The sequence below is a fragment of the Aureobasidium namibiae genome, assembly GCF_000721765.1.
Source record: "Aureobasidium namibiae CBS 147.97 unplaced genomic scaffold scaffold_8, whole genome shotgun sequence".
Classification (NCBI taxonomy): Eukaryota; Fungi; Ascomycota; class Dothideomycetes; order Dothideales; family Saccotheciaceae; genus Aureobasidium; species Aureobasidium namibiae.
Window position 1 is genome coordinate 178,168 of NW_013581201.1, and position 23,397 is coordinate 201,564.

Below are 23,397 nucleotides of genomic sequence, written 5' to 3' on the forward strand. Positions count from 1 at the left end.
CTCTTGCAAGACTACCTATATGCTCATTCTATCACTTCTGGCATCTACATCATATTCATATTCTCAGACAACTCTGCCGTACTGCTTACAGTGCTCTGAACAAATCCTTCCAACTTCCTTTTTTCTGTGCCTGTCGTCCCCGTCTCCCCTCCTCCATCCTAGCAGCCGCACCCGTATCAACTCTCAGCTCAGGCTTCCTTCTCTGACTCTGCTGTAATCGCTCCATGGCCATTGCCTTCCTCCAAGCCTCTGGGCCTCTAGACATACTCCTGCCTACTGTCTCCACGCCACGGTAGTTGGAATGCAGAGTAGCGTCAATGTTTGCAAAGCCTTGATTGCGTCTGCTAGATGGTGCGGGTCGAGGCCCAAGGGGTTGACGAGGTTCGATGATCGGCAGAGTGGGCTCTTTCTCTGAGCGCAAAGCTGTTCTGTTAGGGTGTGAGGAGAAGCGACCGGTTATGCGGCGGGAAGCGCGAGCGATGGATTGGCGAACTTTCCATTGACGACGTTTGGCAACGACAAAGAGGACGAGGAAGATTACTGAGGTGTTGTTAGCTTTGTGTGTGAGGTGTTATAGAGGCGATTCTCTGAGACGTACTGCCTAGACCAACACCAATAGACACGACACTAATGATTGCTGCAAAGCCTCCCTTGCTGAGCTTGAAGCTGCCCGAGCCGCCGGATGCTCCAGCTGCGTTGTCAGCAGCGATATCCGCGGCCGTGGATGCACTGCTTTGTGAGCCATACGATGTGAAGATGGTGGCCGCATCCGAAGTTTGCGCAGCGGACGGGACAATTGTACCGCCGGCGGATGAGGTAGAGGATGCTTCTGTCATAGTGACAGAGAACGTGTAGACTCTGTTGCTGCTAGTGGAGGAAGAGCTGGACGTGGAAAAGATTGTTGAGAGTACGTGAGTAGAACAGTCCTCGACGCATCCCGTTGCTGATGATGCTGTTGCCGTCGTGAAATCCGCAGAGGAGACGGTGGTAGACACTTCATCACTGTAGGTGGAAGCTTGAATCAAAGCGGTTTGTGTGCTCTTGACTTGAGCAGCGTTTGTATCGATAGCCACGGATGTAGCGACAGTTTGTGTGGTCTTAGGGGAACGCTCTGAGCTTGTGGCCTGCCCCGAGGTACTCGATGCTGATGTGGCAGAAGATTGCGAAGAGGCAACACCCTGCAGCGAAGGAGCAGGCATTGAAGTCACAGTTGACGTCGAAGAGCCATCGATAACGAGCATCACTGTAGTATGTGCTTCGTTGGTCGTTGTCTGCAGCTGAGTGCTAGTCGTGGTTGCCGTATTGCCTCGAAGCTCGAGACCTATTGGGAGCATGGTCTCACCACTGCCTTGGCTACTCGGACTGGTGGCCACAGATCGAGTCGAAGTCGTCGGAGAGCTTGAGTTGGTGAACTGTGCGGGCTCAGCCTGAGTCGATGACGGCTGGGCCAATGCCTCTGGGGTAGAAGGCAGAGTAGTGCTCGTCAGTATTGCGACAGTCGAGTGTGCCAATGCGTCGGCCTTCGCTGATGATACAGCGACCGCCAACTGCTGGGACGACATCTCGGCTGCATCCTCCGCGGCCTCCTCAATCAGAGACTGAGGAGCATTCGTGATAGTCGAAATGGAGGTCCCGACTTTACTAGCAAACATTGTGGACTGGATCTGAGCTATTGTCTGAGTGACTTTGATATGCATCGTGCTAAGTTCTTCAGCACGCAACTCGAGATGCGTTGCTTGTAGTGCTTGCCAGGGAACTGATCTCGTGGCCGGGGTAGCAGGCAGGTGTTCCATGTATATGGTCGATTTACCTATACGAACAGCATACACGGTACTGGACAAGTCGCCAACAGTTCTGGTAACTTGGATATGGCGTGTGCTTGTGATCGACTCTTCTTTGGAAACGAGCGGCTGCTGCCATAGACCAGCTATAGCAGCGAAGAGAAGAGAGGGAAGTCGCATCGTGGCGTCAATGTCTAGATGTTTCGTCCAAGAAGAGTGTTGCTATCCGAACGTAGAGAGTGTTGCTCGACGACACCTAGTCACGAACCGACAATGGTATGATGGCGATCGGAGAACCAGCTCGAGGAAACAAGAAACCAAACGCAAGACACAAGGAAAGTCAAACTAGTAGGAAGGAACGACGGAATTGCAAGTAGAGACCAGAAGGTACGACCCAGGAAGACCTACCATTCATACTCCCCGAGGTTTTGGCTGCTACGCGCCCAGTCCATGTCGAAAGTCCGTGCCACATGCTGTGCTCCTTCTGCATGCGCGCCAATCACTCATCTGGTTTCCCAACCCAGCCATATTCAGGTGTGGCTTCCATGATTGGCGCTTGCTCATTTGTTGACACTCTTGACGCTGTTGATGGTCTTCAGACAGATTATGAGCATGCTGGACAGGCGGTAATCGAAACAAGCCTTTCAAACATGATTGGCCGGACATGTATAGCGTGCAGACCGCAACCATGACCATGCGACAAATTCTCCGACCATTGCACAGTGGACTGCGACAGTGTAACAGGTTGTGAAGATGGGAGAAGATCATGCCTGTTGGCTGAAAAGAGATGGTTATCGAGAGAGATTGCTGGCACAACACATGGCAGAAACTCGGCACTTTTGGTGAGGCGTGTCAACGACACCTGCTGACTGTGCACCTCTCCTTCCTATCTAAGGGATTAATTTCTCGTATCTTGTCTATTGCAGGTAGCCGTTTTCAGCTTGGAGTCAAGGTCTTTGTTCTTGAGTGAAGTCCCAAACGTTATCACACATCACTATGCTGTTCCTTCCAAAGACTCGTCAGTACAGGCTACAGCTTCAAAGATGATAGATATGTTTCTGTCGCGGAAAGGGCAACTAATGTATATGCAAAAAAAACGCGCAGCCAACTTCCAAAAACAATTGTCACCGAGATCATTTAGTAATCACATTGAGATCGTCAATATTGCTCCATCCGCATTGCTCTTTGCTAGAAGATAGCACATATTTTGATACAGTTTTGTCATAGTCCACGACGTACGTGAATAGCAGCATTCGACAGTACAAAACTTCAGTACATACAAACCAATCCCATACCGTGATCCCTCGAGATAGGATACAGAAAAAAGCAACAGAAATCCATCTAATCCTTGACTCTAAGCAAATTTTTTCGCATCCATCCTTCTTGTCCTGTCGTCTGCGTATCTCCTTCCTGGCAATGGCTGATGCGGCTTGGTCGGCGTCCAAGGGGAGTAGATCTCAGGCGCGTTGTTGTTTGTGTCGAAGTTTGCGAAGGCAGCCGTCCTAAACTGGCGTTCCTTCATGTTGATAAGATCCATCAATCTTTTGTATTCTCCACCGGTAACCCTGCCAACGTCGTGTGCGATTGCTTCATTCTGTCCGATAAAGTGTAGACGAGACAGATCGGCAAAACATTTGTCCTCGCAGTCGTACTCTTTGTTGAACTTAGCGAGGATTGGCATACCGGCCCAGGGCGTTTCGCCCCTCCAGAGAGGCTCTGTACAGACACTGACATATTCTTCCCATCTAGAAGCGCGCATTTTCGCCTCGGACAAAGTGTAGAGAGGTACAGCGGTCACACCCTGATCAGTCCTGCAGACAACGATCATGTACCGGAACTTTGCCTCGACTGGTCCCGCCAAGCGAGTCGCTGCAGTCTTGCCGTCATATGGCTCGATCTTCAAGTTGGTCTGAGGATAGCAGGCAATCGCTTTGACGATACGTCCAGGCCACAGATTGTCGAGGTTGACATTCAGCGCTCTGTTGGCGTAGAGCTTAACGGTCTTCTTTATATTCTCATCGTATAAGAGACGTCTCTTGTAGTCTATGCCTTTGATCGTTTGCTCCTCTTCGATTAGGACGTGATCCCCTTTGACTTTGCGGATACGCTTGGATCTTCGGAGAGGGGTCTTTCCATCGGGTCCAAGCGGGATGTCGTCTACCGTGAACACGTGTGTCACGGATGTACTCATTGTGTTTCACGTAGTATGGTGCGAAACAGTTTGCGGGAGAAGTTGCGGAGATGGGTTGCTGAGGATATCTGACGACTTATGAGGACTGCAATCAGTTTTTTGTGTCTTTGTTCCTGACCCGAGCTAACTGACTCCGGCCTGTCGAGTCTCGATCGTTGACTGCATGAATTCTTTGTCTTTGACAGCTCCAAAGAAATTGACGAGACCTTCTTGTTTGATCGTCGCTTGTGGGTTATGATAGTGTAAGATAATTGCTCATGCTCAAAATTGAGCCCTGTTCACTGACACTGCGGGACGTGTGTGACCCAATGAAGGAATGCAAAAAAAAAAAGCCTTGAGGTTGATCACAAACGATCAGGTCGTACTCAATCTCCTATACCTGAAGATCCACAAATCACGAACAGCCCCCGTATGCGACCCGACGTGTGTTTGACACTTGGGCGCTTGACCACCCGAGTAGGGAATTTTCGTCCTCAATTCTTCATATAGTAAGCTCGCAAGCTCAATTTGCACGTTTTTCCTCTCAGAAGCAGAAGCTTCGCTCGCTCAAGACATAGTCTAAGAGGGGCCTTCTGCTTGAAGATCACTTGGTCTTACTAAATCTAGCGCACATGACGATGGATTCATACCGTATGTTTGTCGTTTTCTAGAGCTTGAGATATTGCAATCTTCATGAGGAAGGCCTGGCAATAAGCACGAAAGATATATCGGTACTACACTGGCTCAACAGTAAATCTAAAACCCAAGGAGCTGTGAAGTCCCACATCCCATATACTCCATCGCTGACCAATCCATGTCTCCCAAAGATGTGATAGGATCTCCATGGCACTACCACCTCATGCCCGTCCTATTGTGCATATTAGCCTTGGCCTTGGGGTACGGCCTATGGATCCTAGGCTTTGGCGCCCAACCAGTTATTGGGAGATACGTCTCGCCATAAACGTGGAATGCCGCTGCTCTCGCCTGAGTTTCCTTATGGTGAAGAAGCCTCATTAATCTCGCGTACTCTCCGCCAGATATAAAGCCAATTGGTATGATCCTCGATGCGCTAAGAACGTGGACGGGCTGTAGTAGCTCGATCAATGATCTATTTGGCGAGTCCCTGGGACTGTAGATTGTCATCTGAAGGGGCTGACCGGCCCAGGGCGTCCTTCCTTTCCATTTGTTGTCGTCGCAGATACTGGCCATCTCGGCGAGTCTTTGCGCTGGTTTACTCTTGCCCGGTTTTGATGTGTACATTGGCAGACAAAATATGCCGTCGGCAGTGAGATTGATCACGATCATCGCTCTCACTTTGGCGAATACCGGACCAGCGGCAACTTGTGCAATGCAGGGATCGTCGAGTGTCTTGTCGAGGACAGTCTGAGGATGAGCGTCGAAAGCCTGGATGATCTGTCCAGGGAAGAATGGCTTCTTGCGAGTGTTCTTGTTCACTCGATAAGCCCACTCGCCGCGCCACTCTCCTTTCTTTCTGTCAAACACAACAGTTGAATGAATCCCGAGGCCCTCGGGTGTGAAAAAGCGTTTCGAGGATAGAACGAAGTCACTATCGGCAGGGATTCCGGCTAGTCGGGGAGATCTTCGAATTGGAGGCGGCGCACTTATGCCGCGAGATCGTGTATTTCTACGAAGAGCGTCTTCGTGAGCTTTCGGGACGTCACCAAAGGGGCCTGGCATCTCTTAGACCAGTGTACGTGGATAGCAGAGCTGATGTTTCGAGTGAGTCTACGGGGTCTTCCACGGCCCCTGTCGGGTTCATGTTAATCTGTACAAAGATCAAGGACTTTCCGGAAACGAACAAGTCTGCATACACAGTTTTAACCTTTGTTGCTTGAGCCCAGCCAAAGTTATATGGCTAGTATACATCTTCTTCGCTTCGCGAACAAAGCCGAGTTCTGTCGTCGTAGATTGGTGCTGACAGAAAAAACATCTTCTTTGTCGATAGCTAACAACATCGACCAAATCCGGTCGTAGTATTTGCCTTTGTCTTCACCAGACGACTCAATGCCGGTCGATGACTCCCTTAGGATCCGCGTCATCGGGACTTGGAGGTTTACCATCAGCAAGTCCCCTGATAGTTGGGCTCTCGGCGTCCCGATACTTGGAAGCAACAGTGGTACGAACACCCAGCATTCTTGCAGGCCGGAAATTGGAGATTCCGTATCGGTCGACTTCCTCCCAAAACTCATGCGTGAACACACCTTGAACGAAACTCATCTCGACTGCAAAGTCTTGATGGACATCGCTCGAGCCCCATTTCTTGTGACTCATGAGGAACTTCTCATACTCGTCGTCGTCGCTGTTAGGAGGTGGCCAATTGTTGATTTCCAAAATCTGATTGAACGTTAGCAGAGACTCTTTCGGCAGTGATTATAGCGTGGGACTCACATAGGGACTGCCTCTGTCGGATGTAGGGTTATCGATCTGGCCCGAGTACAGGAGTTGCTCCCACTGGAAGCCCAGCTCTGCAGCTCTCGTGTCCATGTAATAAGGTTCGAAGTTGCGCCACAGTGCGTGCAAGACTTCGTGAACCAGTGTGGTAGCAAGATTGAACATCACTCTCAGCCGTGCAGAGGATTCATTAGAGCCAGGTTGCCACTCGACGGCGTCTTCAGCGCATTGGACTTCTCTACATGCGCAGTCGGTGTCCTGCTTGTTCAAATGTATCTCGATTGAACCTCTGCAGCCAATTGTGTACCCGTGCACCTTTTCCTTTTCGTTCGTCAAGTCCACCTCGACCCACCATAGGTTTTCTGAGAGCTCGTATAGATCCTTCCAGACGCTTTGTCGCTCTGCTTCGGTGAGGTTTAGACGTCGCTCGAACCAGTATACTTTGCGTCCCAGTCTTTTCTCGACCCCCGGAAGAGTGATCTCCTTGTGGCTGCTAACGTCAAGCATGGCGAATATGTAACCAACTGTGCTCTCGTCTTCCAAGAGTAACGTGGCCAATTGTAGCACTGGCTTCAATTTGTCGAAGGTGCAATTTTGCTCACCTCCGAGCAGCAAGTCGTCCGCGTCCCAATTGTCCTGACGAAAGATGGGATGGATACGATGAATGTCATCAAGTTTCCCATACTTTCCCTTCTTGTGCTTGTTGACTTGATGGTACAAGCCTTTCTGCACTTCTAGCTCTGCTCGCCATCTAGCGGCATGAAGAGGCCGATTGCTCGAATAGCCGAAAGACTGATCTGTGCAGATGGTCTCGAGATTGACACATCCCTTGTCGTTCAGCTTTTCGAGGCCAATAGTACTCAGTATTGGATCGCCCTCGTGCCACATGAGTCTGACAGGCAGAGCTGGAGCACGAGCCGGCGGGAGAGCCTTCGATCCTGAGTCATCGCTGTAAGACGAGCTATCTGAGGCATACTCTTCGGCAGAGTCGTCCAGATCCATATCCTCGTCCTCGTCCACATCTTCGTATGCTTCGGCATCAGAAGTGAGTCCAAGAATTTCCCGTTCGGTATCTTCTAGAAGAGATTCACTCCCATCCGAGCTACTGCCATCAGTGTCCATCGGATCATCTTCTCGGGCTGACATCTTTTTATACAGTGTCGATGCACAACAGTGTAAGTTCGATTCACCGCTGATGGGATGTCAGAAGTCGAGGTTCGAGAAGAGCATCCTAATCCGGAACCCAACGAACAATGCAATCCTCCAAGCTCGAGTTTTGTGCAGAGGCATTGACACACCACTTGCAAAAAGTTCTTTGTTCACGAAGGCTGTTGGCTTTAGCCACCCATCGAGACCGCATCGTATTGACGGTCTATGCAATCTGCTCAACTGTTGCATGTCTGTTGAGTAGTACTAGCGTGTGGACGGTGAGTGGTGATTGAACGACGGAGACGGTTGTCGCTCTCAACGGATCCTCTTGCCAAACTTAAGAGCCTTGACAAGAGTCGTGCACTTTGACGAGGATCAGAGATGATTAGAGTGTGATTACCGGCAGCAGATTCGAGTAGACGACGACGATTGCTAGAGACAGAATGCACATTGCTACGCACTCCATCGGGGATGATATTAAGCAGCTAGGGGACTTGTCGGAAGTTCGGATTGAAATATGAAACCCTTCCAAAGAGTATTCACGATGGTATTTTCCCAGAACAGCGCCTATAGCGCGCGATCTCCAGCACATGATGTGCATATCTCACAAATGTGGAAGTCCAGAGACAAGAGGAGGTCCACATGAAAATCATGCCAAATGTCTAGGTGAAGCCGGCCAGCGGGCCAACATAAATGACGCTCGGTCGCAACAACAATGCCAAGCAAGGCCGTCGAGGCCGATACAGCTATACCTAACTTTGCGATTCGCGATTCTGTTATTGTCGCGTGCATCTCCCATCCCGACGTCAATTGCTTTCCGCCCTTGTCATCTGCGCGCGCATTGGCTGGACTCGATCGCAGCGCTCTTGTCACATCACGGTCATTTCGCCAGGATTCTAGGGACACCAAGGAACCACTGGAGCGCGCCCGTCTCTCAAAACGACCAACATAGCAGTTAAAGCGCCATTAGCTTGGTCGCCTTTCACTTCTGCTGTCGCCGATTCGTTCCCGTCATCAATCGCGACTTTCATAACGGCTTCCTAGCGTCACCACCTTGTTCCGCATACTCGACAACAAACTCCCGCATACTCTCCAGACCAACACCAAACTCCTCGCTCCAACGCGCATCCACCCTTCACACCCTCCTCACAATGTTCTTCCTCCACGAAATGGAACGGGTCGTAAACCTGCACCCCTCCTACTTCGACAAGGACACGCACAAATACATCACCGACACCCTCTACCAAGACGTCGAAGGCACAAACACCGGAAACTTCTACATCGTCTGCGTCGTCAGCGTAATCGACATTTCGGAACCTCGCGTCTTGCCAGGCAGCGGTTTTGCAGAATTCACAATCATGTTCCAAGCCGTGGTTTGGAGACCCTTCAAGGGTGAGGTCTGTGATGGTATGGTGAGCAGTGTGGTTAGCAATGGCTTCTTTGTGGATGTGGGTCCGTTGAATGTGTTTGTTAGCAAGGCTGTGAGTATTTCTTGAGGTCCAAAGTGTTAGAGGAGGAAAGTGGCTGACTGAGAGACAACAGATGATTCCCAGTGACATCAAGTTCGATGGTAATGCCACGCCGCCACAATTCACTGATAATGCCGATCAAGTCATCGAGAGAGGTACTCATATTCGTGTCAAGATCAAGGGTATCAGAGGTGAAGTCGGTCAGATGTACGCCATCGCAACCATCAAGGAGGATTTCCTCGGGTATGTTGATCCTGACAGTGCTCGCATTCTGTTGCGACATTTGCTGACCGTTGTTGTAGTCCCTTGCTCGAGGCTTGAGAGCTGCTACTCCAGAACAGTGCACCAGCCAGCTACGAAACATCATGAATCAACAAAAACCAGAGCAATCTACAATGTAAAGCGAAGAGGAAAGAGCATACAAGTCTCAAATCCATCACTTCTCAAAAGTCATCACAAAGGAGATGCGCAAAGATTATACTTTGCGAACGACGATTGTGTTATGTCCATTCTCGTTCCATGAGCGGGACAAAGCAAGAGAGGACAATAGATGGTGGAATAAGAGGAAAGAAGCAGAAAACGCCTTTGATATCATCCTTTGAGATAGAAACACCCCCTCCCAAAACCCCTTTCTCCCAGAATTAGAAACAGAGAAAAGGCATCATCCATATCCGTACATTCGAGAAAGTTCCTCAAGCATGACCAGTGACCCTCCTGACAGTACGTCTTTGTCCTTCACCAGTAATCAATAGCTTGCCTTCTCCCTCGAGCGCACGCAACGCCTCGCCCAACTCAGCAGATTCGACGGGCACAGTCGAGTCCTCGCCCACCCTTCTCAATAGATCTTGGACTCTGACGCTCGCGTTACCACTCCTGAGCATATCGTCCACAGCACTGAGCACCGCATCCTTGAGATCGCTCTTGCGTTTCCTCTCCGATGCACTGGTGCCTTCGGTCAACAGGCCCATGTCGATCAGTCCAGTCCTGGAATCTGTCGCTGATTGTTTGAGTGCTGACTGGATCAAACGCACGGCTTCATTGACATCATCGGCTGTGACTTCGCTGCGCAGATGCATCTTTGCGTGTGCTTCGGCAAGACGGATCATGGATTCTAATTGACGGGTTGTGGCTGTGATGCGACGGTCTTGTGCGCGGACGTCGGCGCCGAGACCACGCATGTCGACGTAGGCCTTGACAAGGGCTTGTGATGCCTCTTCGGTGATCTTTGGTTGGATGTTGTTGCGGGCGTAGGAGATGTAGGATGTCAAGAACTCGATGGGCTGTGTGATGATCAGTAAAGAGTCAAGTGGAAGATTTGAGGCAGGAACTTACAAGAATCTCGTTCGCGCTGGCATTCTCAGGAGCGTCGTCGAGGTACATGCCAACCAGATGCTTTGCCATACGACGATCGTTCATCTCGTCGATACGGTCGAGCACGAGGTAGACCAAATCGAAACGCGACAACAGCGTTGGTGGCAGGTCGATGTTTTGAGGCACTGGCAAGTTTGGGTTGTACTTACTGCCGATGGGGTTGGCCGAGGCAAGAATACTGGTTCTTGCATTTAGGGTGGTGATGATACCTGCCTTTGCGATAGAAACGGTCTGCTGTTCCATGACTTCGTGCAATACCGATCGTGTTGAGTCGTTCATCTTGTCAAACTCATCGATGCAGCATACACCACCATCAGACAAAACAAGAGCACCAGACTCTAAGACAAGCGTCCTGGTCTCTGGGTCGCGAGTGACGTAGGCAGTCAAACCGACAGCCGACGAACCCTTACCACTCGTGTAAACACCACGAGGGGCAATTCTGTGGACGTAGGAGAGAATTTGAGACTTCGCCGTCGAAGGATCACCGCACAGTAGAACGTTGATGTCGCCACGGTATTTGGGGCTACCACCCTTTTCGAATGACTTGTTAGTGCCTCCGAAAAGCTGAAGGAGAATACCCTTCTTCACGTCGTCCATCTCGTAGATGCTGGGAGCCAGGGATCGAGACAGAAGATCGTAGACATCAGGTCGAGCACCAGTCTCGAGGATCCTGGCCTCTTCTTCTGCGCTGACCTTTCTGACTTCTTCCTTGCCACCCGAAGCCTGCTCCGACAGCTCTTCCTCGAGTGTCGAGATGTCGATGCCCATGCGACGCTTGTCAACTTTTTTGATGAAGACGCAGTCAATGTAAGTCTTGAAGATGTTCTTGACTGATCGTTGACGAGGGTTGATGCGGACTTGATTGCACTTGAACACGCCAGTGATCTCAACTCTGTCACCTGCTTTGCAGACGTCGACCAGATCGTCGTAGACACACAAGGAAACTGAATGAGGAGTCTGACCATCGGGTACACGATCGGGAGTTTCTTGCAACTTGATGACTTGCTTGTTGGAAAAGACACAGCGATTGTGTACGATCTGCATGGAGTTGGGAGAAGCGCAGACCTCGCGGGGACAAACAGTGGGCTCGGCAATTTTGCCGCGATCGATATCGACCTTGACAGTATGGTGACAGACAGAGCAGCGGAAGAAAGCTTCTCTCATATCCGGGATGATAGGGGTGGTTCTGATGACAAGACCTTTGACGCTGACCATCTTGTCCATGTCTCCCGGGTTAAGGTCGCGCAAGTTGATGGTCTTGCCCATGTTGAAAGGTCTGATTCTGAAGATACGGCTCTCGACTTCCTGAATGAGATCAGGGATGTTCTCGTTTTGCGTAGGTCGTGGTGTAGTGGCGTCGATATCTGATGAAGGCATGGCTGGCATAGAGCTATCTCTAGCGGACTGGAGACGCTGGGAAGGGATACGCATTTCCGACATGCGCTTCTCAGCAAGCTCGTACATTGTGTCCTTCAAGGCTTGGTCGAAGATGGGCAGGATCTCGGCAGGAAAGTTCTGCATCTGGTACCACAGCTTTTGTGTCGAGGGATAAGCCTTTAGGTTCTCCATGTCCAGGTTCAGTTGACTTGTTCCAAGGTCCAGCATCATCTCCAAAGCATTCAAGTAGACCTTTTCGTTCCCAGGATGATCTGCGGGCAGATTTTGAGTTTCTGTGAGTTCTCCATCATAGCGCAAGCGGTACTTCCTTTGGAAGTCGCGGAAGAAGGTATGACATGTGCTCAAGGTATCCGAAACACTGATATTGGTTCCCCAGACAGTTCTGGTCGATTGGCCTCCGAGAATGTTAGCTTCAGAAGTGTGAGGGTCGACGTTGGAGAAGGTGGCGGTGTCCGAGGGCGATATTTCGTTGCGTGTAGGTCTGCCATTCTCGTCGACGAAAAGTCTCCTTCGGCCGCTTCCAGAGAGAATTTCTGACTCGATGTCGTGGCGTCTGTTAGCTGCGCCTACGGGACCTCCAGAGTAGGGGGAGCGCACAAAAAGGCCGCTGCTATCGCTACGGAGTTGATCGGCTCTGTTGCCTGCTGTCAAGGGAGCACCGCTAGAGCTGGACGCATAACGAATAGGAGATGAATCTGTTGGCTCTAGTCAGTTCCCGTCTCTACTGCTTCGACTGTGGACAGTTGCACACCTCCTATACTTTGTCCCGAGGCTCTTGGTGTAGGACCGCCATCGCTTGGTAGAGCTGACTCGGCCCTCATGGGCGAGCTCAAGCCATCAGCACCAACATTGACGGCAGGTGACGAGTGGAAGAAGAGTGGTGACGAGGCTGGGGGAAATTGTGATGAATTCTGAGTAGTGTTGCCGGTAGGGGGTTGCAATGACTGCTGTGATGCTGCCGCTTCGTCGCGTAGTTGATCGTCAGGACCGTAGTTGTCCTGTGGTGGACTGCTCGGCGCTGCCGGTGGAGAAGACATTGTGATTGGAGATGTTATACGGACAAGACTGCACTGACTGGCCGCTATGATCGAGAAACAAACAGACAGCCAAGCTCGGACAATTTCAGGGCGCGCCGAACGTGCTCGGTTCGTGGACATCAATCATCTGTCCCGTTTGGGCATAGTCTCGCTTTTCTCCCAAGTGTTCGACCATCAACATTCAGAACCACACCCTACTCTCAATCGACGACACATTGTCAGAATGGCTCCTCCTTCGCAGCTCGCAATCGCTACCTCAGCAGTCAACCGCCTTGTCAAGGAAGAGGCAAGCTACCACAAGGAGCTGGAACAGCAACAAGCTCGCATTGAAAAGCTCAAGCAAGCCAGCAGCGATGAAGAAAATGCCGAATGGAACCTGAAGCAGGAGGTTCGTGGTTCCAATCAATCGCTTTCGGGACAGAATATTGACAATGTGCAGAACAGAGCTCTTGACGAGACCAAGGCCATGTTCCCTCAACTCCGCAATCGTATTCAGGAATCCCTGGCCAAGCTTGAACACCAACTCGTGAGTTTTGTGCAATACATTGTTGGAACATAACCAATCTCACATGAATGATAGGAGCAGGGTGAACAAAACAGCCCTGAAGAGACCTCAAAGGCAAAGGAAGCCGTAGCCTCAGCCAAGAATGCCATCAACGAGTCTTCTTAGACCATCGCATTCCCATGACCAGTGTAACTATACAAAAGTATAAATGAGATCCATGATTACCACAGCAATTTTCTATCATCTATCTCTGGTGTCTCTCAAGCCTTATCATCTAGGTCACATCCATGTGCTCGCCTTCTTCAGCCGAATCTTCAGCTGCTTCTCCCTCTTCCAGCTCCGAGACAGGGGCTGGCTGTGGTGTCTCTCCAGCCTCCATCATGTCCGTGTCCATTGGCTTCTCTGCTGGAGCAGGCACTGTATCGCCAATATCTGGTGTCGGTGCGTCTCCCGCAGCAGGCGTGTTGGCTCCAGTGCCTTGTGATGGTCCTCGACTGCGTTTTGAGTTTACCTCATCGTCCTCGCCGCCCATGTCAGGTCCGGGTGTACCCATTCGGCTATTCTCCTTGGTAGCCTCGCCATCCTCACGCTCTTCGCCGTCGTCCATGGTCTCATCTTTCTCTGGCTCGTCTTTTTCACCCCTAATGACCCTGAGCATTTGCTTTCCGGCAGCCATGATGTTATCGAACTGCTCCCTGCGCTCGACCCAGGTTTGTTCGTATTCTTCGCCCTCATTCTCTAGGTCTGCAATCTCGGCATTCAGCTTCTCCAGATTTGCGCGTTGCTCGTCGCGCGGCTTCAGCATGCGGTTGTTGGTAATCTTCTCAGCTAGGACGTCGTATTCTTTGCGCAGAGTCAAAGTCTTTTGAGCTTCTTCCAGCTGTACGCGTAGTTCTGCAGTGTTGTCGCGGACAGCTTGGGCAGTCTCCAGGATCTTGGTCTTTTCAGTTGCATATCTCTGGCGCTCTTTCTCGTTGCTGTCCTTCAGGAATTGGATGCGGATGAAAGTACTCTCCAGGAGGGCAAAGTCTAGCATAACATCCTCGCGCCATTGCCTTCGCTCTTGCTCTTTCTTCTGACGCTCTTGTTCCTGGTCTGCTTCGGACTCATCGGGCGGCGGTGTCGGTAGTTGAGCGCTCGTTCTGAGGAGTGAATCTTTGCCCAATAGTCGCTTGGAAACGCGTGCAAATGGACGTTCTTCGACGTTGAGCAAGCGCGCAGTGTGCAATGCATCTACATTCAGGTGTTAGCATCCTGCTTTTCGCCGGTGACTTTCACTGTCTTGCCTTCTTCTGACTGCTCGAGCAGTCCAAATGGGTGACCGGACATAGTGTATACTTCCCGTGCGCGTTCCAGATCCTAGCTGAAGGATATTGTTTCTTGATGGTTGTGAAGATTTGTTGGCAGCAAGACAGCACAGCAAGCAGCAAACGCCAAAGATCGCGGCGCCGATCGGCCAAGCAGGAATTACCCCAGACTTGCTGCGGCGGGCCGAGATCCGAAGCACAAGCCAGCCCTTTCCGTATGGGTCTAGGCGGGCTATCGAGGTCATTGACGGCTGATTGTCAATTTGATTGTTCTTCTCTCTCCCTTTGTTCTCCTTAATAACCAATAGACCTCTTGAACCATCTGGCTCTCTTGCTCTGTATCGCCATCGGCTTCTGGTCACCATCGCATTACCGACTTGCGACGCATCTTAGTCCTTGCTACATCAGTACCTCCTGGAGTCATCAAGATCTCGACGGAAAGTCAGACTCTTTCGATACTCGACAAAGAACACCTACTTTCAGATGGCAGCCACATTGTTTGATATGGCACAGCGTGCTTGTATCAGAAATGTTATGGACATGTACGACGTTGGCGACCTTCGATACGAAACTATCAGGCCCGTTCTCAAAAGAGTCACCAATCCAGCACAGCTCGTAAGCATAAACTAGGCACTCCAGTCTGTCTTCTCTTACTAATTTGTCGTAGCGTCAAATAGAAGAAGCATCCCCTCACATCGCCGAAGACGACGCAGAACTCTGGCAGGCTTTCATCCGAAGAGATATACTAAAAGCCGAATCTAAGCTTCAGACCACACGCCCAAAGAACCCTTCCTCATGGTGGAAGGTGTATCGCAAACTCAAGAGAGAAGATGAGGCCGACACTCAGGCAGCAGAAGACAGGCTCAAGGCTACACTCAACAGACACAAGGTCGACAAAGGAGCGAAGCAGACTCACATCGTACATGCTGTCATTCCGTCAGGCGAGAAGCGTCCAGCTTGGAGCTCGTCAGCACCCCGCGACAAGCCCTTCGGCAACCAAGCTCTGAAAAACGCAAGAACAGCTGCCCAAACAATCACCGTCCTCAAACGTCAGACCGCACAGAGACAAGCAGGCCGCAGTGTCGCTCAGTCTGTACCTATGCATCAACTCTCTCAGCTTAGAGGCAAAGTCAACGAGGCACCCGCACATATGATCCGGAATTATGCTCAGAAGCCTGGACCCACAAGACCACCCCCAGCTGTGCCTCAAGGTCAACAATACAGACCCGTCTTTGCTCGCCAACCACAAACTTACGCCGATCGTGTCTTGAACTCTGCCATTAACCAGACTAAGCAAGAACAAGAGGCCAAGGAAAGAAGATTGCTAGCTCTGACCAGTGGTTCCTCGGCGAACAAGCCCAGGCCTACTGCAGCAACATCAACGAGTAGACCGCCAACCGCATCAGCACCACAACGGAGGCCATCGCCTGTGCCAGCACAAAGACCAGCACCAGTACCGACATCGTCGACCTCTACGTTAGCAAGGAAACGGCCTGCATATGATCCATTTCTGCCTGCTAAAAAGAGACGCACATGAAGCGGCGTCACACCATGCTTGCGAAAATAAGTTGGGATATCTCATACAGCTAGGACAAGGAGTGTTGTTATCTGCTCAATGCCGCATCCGAGCTGCATCAACGAAACAGATAACAAACGGTGGTTTTAAGATAGAAATCACTACAGGAAACATTTGTGTACATCACGAAGAAAAGGACTTTTGCATAGATGAGTCTAGCGATTTTGGAAAGCGGAGTGGTTCTTGTGAGACGCCATCATCTCAAATATTGTGATAGAGAAGAAAGCCATACTATCCATAGTATAGGGTGCAACCACATTCAGTGCAGTCTTTTTGCTGCTGCAATTCTTCAGGCATGCCCTTTTCCACCGCGATCAAGTTGCTCAATCTCATGCTATTGTGAAAAGTCCATTATTTCATTTGTATGCGTGTTAAAGGGTTACTGCAAGTGCTCTGGGTTCTTCGATCATCGTCCTCCACGGAGAGCAAGGACCAGATGGAGAGTGGCGCCTCCTTCGAGCTGGTATTCGCTAGCGGTCTTGTCGTCGTTCCTGTTCGTCCCGTGCTGTCAGTCGTGTGTTCCCCGTCTCTTTCGTCCTGGATGGTTCTTCGCACGTACATTTGCTTGCCACCGAAGATGAGACGCTGTTGTGCTGGAGGGATGCCTTCCTTCTCCTCGACACGCTCCTTGATGCGAGAGACCTGTGGGTGGCGCTTTGTCAGCCAGGGTCCTGATGTTCCTGGTGGGTGCGTATCGTCGTGGGCTGCTCCAAGAAGATCTCTATATCAAGGGTGATGTCGTACTTTGTAGTCGGGCTCAATGTCGAGCTCAATCTCCTTGCCGGTCAGGGTGCGCACTCTGCAAGGCTGTGGTTAGCTGCTGGTTGCGGTGTGGGATCCCGGGTCGTGGTGTGCTCACTTGATCTGCATGTTGTGTGCTTTCTTTCGACTTCTGGTATTGGGGAAGAAGGAACTGGTTGGTGGTGTTTGTATGAAGAGCAGACTGGAATTGTTCGAGTGGATTGACTTGTGCTAAGGCCGACAATAATGACGGAGCGCGAGTTGTCGGAACGTGTTTGGCGGGGCAATCGCTCACCGCCTTCGGTCCGAGCTCGCTGCCTGCGACCGTCCAACCCTCCCGCCTTTATCTTCTTGTTAAAGCACGTGGTAACTTTCACAAGGCTCTCGTACTTTCTGTTCAACTTTTGATTGCGCGTCAACGTCTCATCGCTTTCTTATATCTCCAAGCCTGTAGGTCTAAACAATGGCCTCGCTTCTGCATCTGCTTGCGTGACTTTCGTCTCTCTCAATGTGTACAGAGGTACTTGTCACATTCGCCTAGCTCGGTATCACACGTCTCGTGGTAGATCCTCCTTAGGCGTCTGCATACCGCTGCCTCCATTTGCAAATAATACCGCATCCCCATCTTTCGACTTCTTCACCGTCCCATCCCTTCCTCTCTGTCTCTCAACATGCAGGTCTCGCATCCGGATCACTGGCCTTGTTCAGCCACTATCTTCGAGCTCATGGTCTCAATTTGTTTGATCATCTTGAACGCTCTCAATTATGCCGCACGTGCCATCGGTCCATTCTTCTGGGGTGCTTTGGAATGGACAGAAGATGTGCTCGTAGCCGCAGGAAATACTCTACTTGCAGCCATCTTGGTCCTCCTTTTGTGGCTCTCCATCATCTACCTATGCTGTTTCGCAATCTACATGTTCTGCAGACTGCTGCGTCGATCTCAGAAACACCAACGTCGCGGCGAATGTCAACCGCTACTTCCTCGACCTGAGCGACGGAGACGCTTACCCTCTTGGACATCATCAAACTCGAGCGGTGAGAGACGGCGACAGCACGATCATCAGGCACACAGAGACCTCTTCCGAGTCGAGATAGACCGAAGACGCCAGGATGCCTTCAGACGAGAACAACACAGGGCAGTCGAGACTCGCAGTCGCCAGTACCGCGAGCGTAGGCTTAGAGAGGCACTCCAGCAATCCACAAGCACACCCCTCTATGGACAGTCCCAGACCATCATCACTTGGTTGCAGACCTCTTCCGGCTCGACAACAATCACCCATTACCCTCATTACGGCACTCTTCCGACGAGAAGCGCTCCGTCACGCCCCCAACGACGTGCCGATCCACCACCGCCATACTCACACAATGTTAGCGGACAGCCACCACCATATTCTGTGCCTCGACACGATTCACCGCCTGCTTACGACTAATAATCACCGCCATCACGACCGAGACATAATACCATGAGGTTCATACTGGTTGAGGAGCCACTTTGATGCTGCAATCGCGTATGTTGACCAACGATGTATATACCATGATTCACGAGTTGCGATAAAATAAAAAATGCATGATTGTTAAACTAAGGGTATCATAATCCGTGTTCCTCACAAAACCAGTCAAAATACTCCAAAATGCCCCAGCTCGTCCTTTCCACATCGAGGTCGTTAATTTCGTCGCTCGTCACATCGGTGCAACGACCAGTGCTCCATCTCTCTTTGATAGTCAGCTGCTCTGCTTTGAGAAGGTCTTCATCTTGCGCCTTCTGTCTGCGGATTGAGGTGTCCAGATGCCCATGAACAGATCTTCACATTCATCTTCATCCTGGCTGTCAAACTCAATGTCATCCAGTGGTTTAGATCTGGTCTTCGTAGCAACACCCCCAGCTTCGACGATCGCATCCGCTTGGCCCTCCCAACCGCTATTCCGACAAGTCTTTCTCGTCTCCAGGATGAACTTGCCAACTTTGTATTGCTGCGATTCCTCTTCGGCAGCGACGTATTTCCATCCCAGCGCACTGCCGCATTGTGCACAGCTGATGTCGCTAACAGTGTGAGCACCAGTGACAAGCTGCCGAGGTGCGGGCTTGTGCGTAAAGATGTTTGGAAGGTTTGGCAGTGTGTCTTTCTTGCTCGAAGTTGGTGTAGCTTGGACCCAGCTGTCAGAAGCAGAGACAAGATAGGCGCGTCCGTGACGGCCTGTAAAGCCTTTGGATACAATTTGGTTTGATAGTGCTAGATGTGCTTGACAGCGGGAACATTGTAGATGAGACGTGTTGCCTCGGAGGTAGCTTTCAAAGCTTGTGCTGTCAGTTGTATTGGTGCTTGAGGTAGAGGTGTTGGAATCAGTGCTCGGTTTACGACGGCGAAATGGCAGGGATGGCACAAGATATGATGGGAATATTGATGGAGACATGGCGCATTATCTGGACGTGCGAGATCCTTGAGTATCGTATGTTTCGGCAATACAAGATGATATCTTTGCAAGGCTTCGATCAGGGCAATCGAGGATAGGATGAGCACAGAGCTCGACAGAGCAAAGATGACAAGACAGCAGAGCTTCAGGTCTCACGACTTGCGCGACATTCGGTCTTTTTATCCATCCCTATCCGACTCATGGACGTTTCGGACCACTGGGAGCGCGTGACAGTCAGTTGACAGGTCGTGACGTGCGCCGGAATCCAAACATCAGCAGCCCCGCGCCATGCCGTTGGGTGGAAAGCGGTGTGGGTGGGGAAAAGGAGCCTTCTTCCATGTGACACCACATGAATCTTTTGCGCTCTCGAACATCAGCGTATCACCTGCTGTTACATCTTGAAGCGATGCGGTGCAAGCGCCCTGTCAGAGTTGGCGATAGATCGTGTCGCGTTTTGACCGGCAGCGCGGATTGTGGTAAGTTGGAAGCTGCAGTCCTTTCGGGCGTCGTGAGTGCACCGCCTTTTGAGAGCAGGAGCAAGCAAGACGCTGCTTCCTCGACGGGAACCTGTTGAGCGATGGATCTCAGCAAAGTAAGTCAAGCGTCTACCTTTTCTCTATATCCATCGCGTGTGTCGAACCACACGAGTATTGTGATCGGTACTATCTTTACGCCGCATTCTTTTCAACCAGCATCTTCATTATGCCCGTGACTCCGAACATCCAGATTCTCCGAGTTCTTGATAGATGGCCTTTCTCAACTCGCAGCCGAGATGAGCGTCGTTTGCATGCTCAGCAAAGTGCTCCTCAGCTACGTCCCCTTGTATCTCCACCGACCGGCTCCCATCTCTGCCAGACCATCTACCTCAGAGACGCTGCAGTGACAGTCATCGACCATGGTTCCAGCGATCTCAACATCCAATCACAACAATCTCTTTGCCTGGTGCCCGATCCCCCTCAGTCTCCATTGAACCGGCTCCGCCACAAAACGAGCAAGTGGTTTGCCGAAAAGCGTGCTGCCAAAGGTATGTCTACCATTTCCATAGCCCTCAACACTCTTCTTTCTTCACGTCCGGACCGAGCATTAATGAGGCTCAGACACCCTGCCTCTGAATCCTTCTGCGACTCCCGTCTTACCTGTGTCAAGGGAAACGAACGAGACAACGAATCTTCGTCCGGCAATTAAAGTCCAAGCCGGAACCCAAAATGAAGCCCAGAGCCGCTCCGAGACCCCAAAAGCGTTCAAGGCAGTCCACTTCGATGGTGCCCCTGAGTATATCGAGAGTGACTCCAACATTACCCCTTGTGTGGGAACTGGTCCCGAATGGGTAGGCATCCGGAGCACCATGTTCTACAGCATGTCGGACCCTGCTGAGAATGTCAGTGACCTACTGGAGTCTGAAATACTCGTCCGACGCACCCCTCGACGTCAAAAATCGGGTCTGCCTATCGAGTACCGCAATGACAGTAAGACTGGTTCCTCAACTTCAAATTTTGATGGCTCCTCTTCCGCGAGTCCGCTGAGCCAGAGGTCGACAGGTCGGACTTCGCTGTAGGTCAGCGGTCCTGACTCGCCGAAGAACACTGCTTTTGCAGGCCACACTCCTCCTGGTTCCAGCGTTTCTCCTACATTGACCACGGTCATCTGCTCCAACGTACAGAGCAAAGCTCCAAGCGTACCCAAGAATCTGAGTGAGGTCCTCAAGAAGTTTCCCATTGACGAAAGGTCTCTGAGGCTCCAGCCAACGAGAATCGATACCCTAGAAGACGTTTCTGCAGTGAAAGTCTACCTAGAAACCTTCTACAACGAACGCTATCTTCAACCACAATCTGAGCGCTCTATTCGAAGACAACGTCTGCTCGATCACCTTGCTCAGAGCTCTTTATCATCTTTGGAGAAAGATGAGCTGCTTCGCGCCTGGGAACAATCCGAGTCGACTCATCTCCGACAACTCCGTACTCTCAAGACTACTTCGGTCGCAAGGCACACATCGAAAGGTGTGTTCCACGCCGGCTTCCAGGAGATTCGTATCCTTGGCAGAGGCACCTTTGGTCTGGTCAAATTGGTCACTGATGCCGACCATTTTGTCACTGAGGATCCATCGCCATGCACGTCAAACGGCGCACCTTGTCCTACCTTGGTCCCTCGCGAATGTCACAATCCTCGGCTCATGAAGGACTGTTACGCTATGAAGGTCATTCGCAAGGCTGAGATGATCCGAACCAGTCAAGAAGGACATCTTCGCGGCGAACGAGACTTTCTTGTCAAAGCAGAAGGATCTCAATGGGTGGTTCCCTTGATCGCGAGTTTCCAGGACAACACGAACTTGTACTTGGTAATGGAGTTCATGATCGGAGGTGACTTCTTGCAATATTTGTGTCGCCACGACATTCTCAGTGAAGATGACACTAGGTTCTACATGGCGGAGATGGTTCTAGCTATCGAGGAGACCCATAGATGGGGATGGATCCATCGCGACGTCAAGCCAGACAACTTTCTGATACACTCCTCTGGTCACCTGAAGATATCCGATTTTGGACTCGCATTCGATGGCCATTGGTCCCACATCAACGACTACTACGATACTACACGACACTCCATCTTGAACAAATACAAGATCCCCTTCCAGGGCGATGTTCAGGACGTTCAGGCTGCAGCACGGCGAAGTCGTGGTGTGCCTCGTATGTTGAGCAGTCGTCTACCATACGAGATGCACAATGCACGCGACATGGTACAACTTTTGAGTGAACCTGAGAGGATGCGGAAGGAACGTCCGCAGAGCATCGTGGGTACGAAGCAGTACATGGCTCCAGAAGTGATCCAAGGTCACACTTATGACGGCAGATGTGACTGGTGGAGTCTTGGTTGTATCGTCTTCGAGGTGTGTCTCGCCTGTGTTTCACGTACAGGCTCCTCCTAACTGCTCCTAGTGTCTCTATTCAAGAACTCCATTTCTTAGTGCGGACAGACAAACGACAGCGAGGAACATTGTGGTATGACTTTTCTCCCATTTCATCATCTTACAGTACTAACAAGACAGCACCATCGGGATGTGCTTCGATTTCCTTCAGGCGAGCGTCACTCCAACACTGGTCTTTGCTACTCAGCACCGACTGAATCTGCACTTGCCTTCATGAAAGACCTTCTGCGAGAGAAAGATCACCGGCTTGGCTCGACAGCTTATGGCCCGAGTGTCAGTCGTCTGAGACGCCATCAAAACCTTTCCGATGCAAGCTTCGTCGTTGGTGGAGATGCTGAAGAAATCAAAGCGCATCCTTTCTTCAAGACCATCCGCTGGGAGACATTGCATCGGTCAAAGCCTCCATTCGTACCTGAACCGGTAGATGATATTGCCATGTACTTCGAGCACGAGGACACGTTCGCCAATGATATCGGTACAAGCTACATGAGTTTGCGAGAAAAAGTCGGACCTCAGACAGAGCCAAGAATCGCTCGAAAGATACTTGGCCCATATTACGAAAGATGGAAGGCTGAACAGCGAGAGATTGAAAAGGTCCAGATGGGTATTGAGACTTGGACTGACAACAATGTCGAGACTTGCAGAAGAGAGAAAGGCGAGCAGTGGGAAGCGTTCAAGCAAGCCAGAATCAGGAGAACGCGCGAACGCAAGATACAAGAGGGCAGAGATCCAGATGCGGAAATCAAGCAAATTCTGGGATCGAGGCCTCGGCGACAGCGAGCCAAGGACATTATGCTTCGCGACGTACGCTTTGGGGAACGAGTTCTGGAGAGAAGGAAGAGAGGAGCATTCCTGGGGTACACGTACCGCAGCCCGCGGTATGTGTTTCCGGAGGTTGGCAAGGAGAGGAGGCCGGTCTTCTCACGACCTACGATTATCCCTGTGACCAACGACGACAACGACGAATGAGATGGAAGAGAAAAGTCAGATGGACGATCTTCGCTTCTTACCTAGATCCTTTAGACCTTTTTGATTCTAATTCTTTGCTTCCGAGGTGGTGTTCTCTACATGTTAGCGTCACTGTCATTGATGATCTCAGATACACTGTCGGTCAACTAGACGACTGGGCCAGAATGAAGTTGGATGATG

General features: G+C 51.0%; 13 protein-coding genes across 13 annotated transcripts; 5 read left to right on the top strand and 8 right to left on the bottom strand.

Moving 5' to 3' along the window:
• Positions 1–31: 31 nt before the first annotated feature.
• On the bottom strand, positions 32–2,253 carry M436DRAFT_63554 (uncharacterized protein; the record flags this gene model as incomplete). The annotated part of the gene is made up of 4 exons (XM_013572162.1): positions 32–44; positions 90–540; positions 599–1,975; positions 2,190–2,253. 4 exons carry the CDS (start codon positions 2,251–2,253, stop codon positions 32–34), a joined length of 1,905 nt encoding a protein of 634 aa, XP_013427616.1.
• An 882-nt stretch (positions 2,254–3,135) lies between these two features.
• M436DRAFT_46079 (uncharacterized protein) lies at positions 3,136–3,972 on the bottom strand (the record flags this gene model as incomplete). Its single annotated transcript, XM_013571976.1, has 1 exon — positions 3,136–3,972. One exon carries the CDS (start codon positions 3,970–3,972, stop codon positions 3,136–3,138), a length of 837 nt encoding a protein of 278 aa, XP_013427430.1.
• Positions 3,973–4,800: 828 nt separating this feature from the next.
• On the bottom strand, positions 4,801–5,649 carry M436DRAFT_46541 (uncharacterized protein; the record flags this gene model as incomplete). The annotated part of the gene is made up of 1 exon (XM_013572074.1): positions 4,801–5,649. The coding sequence occupies one exon, from the start codon at positions 5,647–5,649 to the stop codon at positions 4,801–4,803; it is 849 nt and encodes a 282-aa protein (XP_013427528.1).
• Positions 5,650–5,973: 324 nt separating this feature from the next.
• M436DRAFT_22099 (uncharacterized protein) lies at positions 5,974–6,888 on the bottom strand (the record flags this gene model as incomplete). Its single annotated transcript, XM_013571912.2, has 2 exons — positions 5,974–6,306; positions 6,361–6,888. Coding segments are annotated over 2 exons (861 nt in total), but the record flags the coding sequence as incomplete, so codon positions are not given.
• Positions 6,889–8,663: 1,775 nt separating this feature from the next.
• Positions 8,664–9,302, top strand: M436DRAFT_72566 (putative DNA-directed RNA polymerase II; the record flags this gene model as incomplete). Its single annotated transcript, XM_013572229.1, has 3 exons — positions 8,664–8,993; positions 9,055–9,224; positions 9,284–9,302. The coding sequence occupies 3 exons, from the start codon at positions 8,664–8,666 to the stop codon at positions 9,300–9,302; spliced, it is 519 nt and encodes a 172-aa protein (XP_013427683.1).
• A 371-nt stretch (positions 9,303–9,673) lies between these two features.
• M436DRAFT_63559 (DNA replication licensing factor mcm4) lies at positions 9,674–12,571 on the bottom strand (the record flags this gene model as incomplete). Its single annotated transcript, XM_013572163.1, has 3 exons — positions 9,674–10,261; positions 10,314–12,445; positions 12,502–12,571. The coding sequence occupies 3 exons, from the start codon at positions 12,569–12,571 to the stop codon at positions 9,674–9,676; spliced, it is 2,790 nt and encodes a 929-aa protein (XP_013427617.1).
• Positions 12,572–13,010: 439 nt separating this feature from the next.
• Positions 13,011–13,457, top strand: M436DRAFT_63560 (putative tubulin-specific chaperone Rbl2; the record flags this gene model as incomplete). Its single annotated transcript, XM_013572164.1, has 2 exons — positions 13,011–13,313; positions 13,368–13,457. 2 exons carry the CDS (start codon positions 13,011–13,013, stop codon positions 13,455–13,457), a joined length of 393 nt encoding a protein of 130 aa, XP_013427618.1.
• A 109-nt stretch (positions 13,458–13,566) lies between these two features.
• M436DRAFT_72569 (uncharacterized protein) lies at positions 13,567–14,621 on the bottom strand (the record flags this gene model as incomplete). The annotated part of the gene is made up of 2 exons (XM_013572230.1): positions 13,567–14,525; positions 14,579–14,621. The coding sequence occupies 2 exons, from the start codon at positions 14,619–14,621 to the stop codon at positions 13,567–13,569; spliced, it is 1,002 nt and encodes a 333-aa protein (XP_013427684.1).
• A 461-nt stretch (positions 14,622–15,082) lies between these two features.
• On the top strand, positions 15,083–16,136 carry M436DRAFT_46861 (uncharacterized protein; the record flags this gene model as incomplete). The annotated part of the gene is made up of 2 exons (XM_013572127.1): positions 15,083–15,214; positions 15,267–16,136. 2 exons carry the CDS (start codon positions 15,083–15,085, stop codon positions 16,134–16,136), a joined length of 1,002 nt encoding a protein of 333 aa, XP_013427581.1.
• A 445-nt stretch (positions 16,137–16,581) lies between these two features.
• Positions 16,582–17,045, bottom strand: M436DRAFT_81630 (ubiquitin; the record flags this gene model as incomplete). Its single annotated transcript, XM_013572295.1, has 4 exons — positions 16,582–16,666; positions 16,735–16,817; positions 16,920–16,974; positions 17,035–17,045. 4 exons carry the CDS (start codon positions 17,043–17,045, stop codon positions 16,582–16,584), a joined length of 234 nt encoding a protein of 77 aa, XP_013427749.1.
• A 542-nt stretch (positions 17,046–17,587) lies between these two features.
• On the top strand, positions 17,588–18,346 carry M436DRAFT_63563 (uncharacterized protein; the record flags this gene model as incomplete). Its single annotated transcript, XM_013572165.1, has 1 exon — positions 17,588–18,346. One exon carries the CDS (start codon positions 17,588–17,590, stop codon positions 18,344–18,346), a length of 759 nt encoding a protein of 252 aa, XP_013427619.1.
• Positions 18,347–18,638: 292 nt separating this feature from the next.
• Positions 18,639–19,328, bottom strand: M436DRAFT_63564 (yippee-domain-containing protein; the record flags this gene model as incomplete). Its single annotated transcript, XM_013572166.1, has 1 exon — positions 18,639–19,328. One exon carries the CDS (start codon positions 19,326–19,328, stop codon positions 18,639–18,641), a length of 690 nt encoding a protein of 229 aa, XP_013427620.1.
• A 1,993-nt stretch (positions 19,329–21,321) lies between these two features.
• Positions 21,322–23,217, top strand: M436DRAFT_46179 (kinase-like protein; the record flags this gene model as incomplete). Its single annotated transcript, XM_013571997.1, has 4 exons — positions 21,322–22,209; positions 22,259–22,321; positions 22,369–22,910; positions 23,013–23,217. Coding segments are annotated over 4 exons (1,698 nt in total), but the record flags the coding sequence as incomplete, so codon positions are not given.
• Between the last annotated feature and the right edge of the window lie 180 nt (positions 23,218–23,397).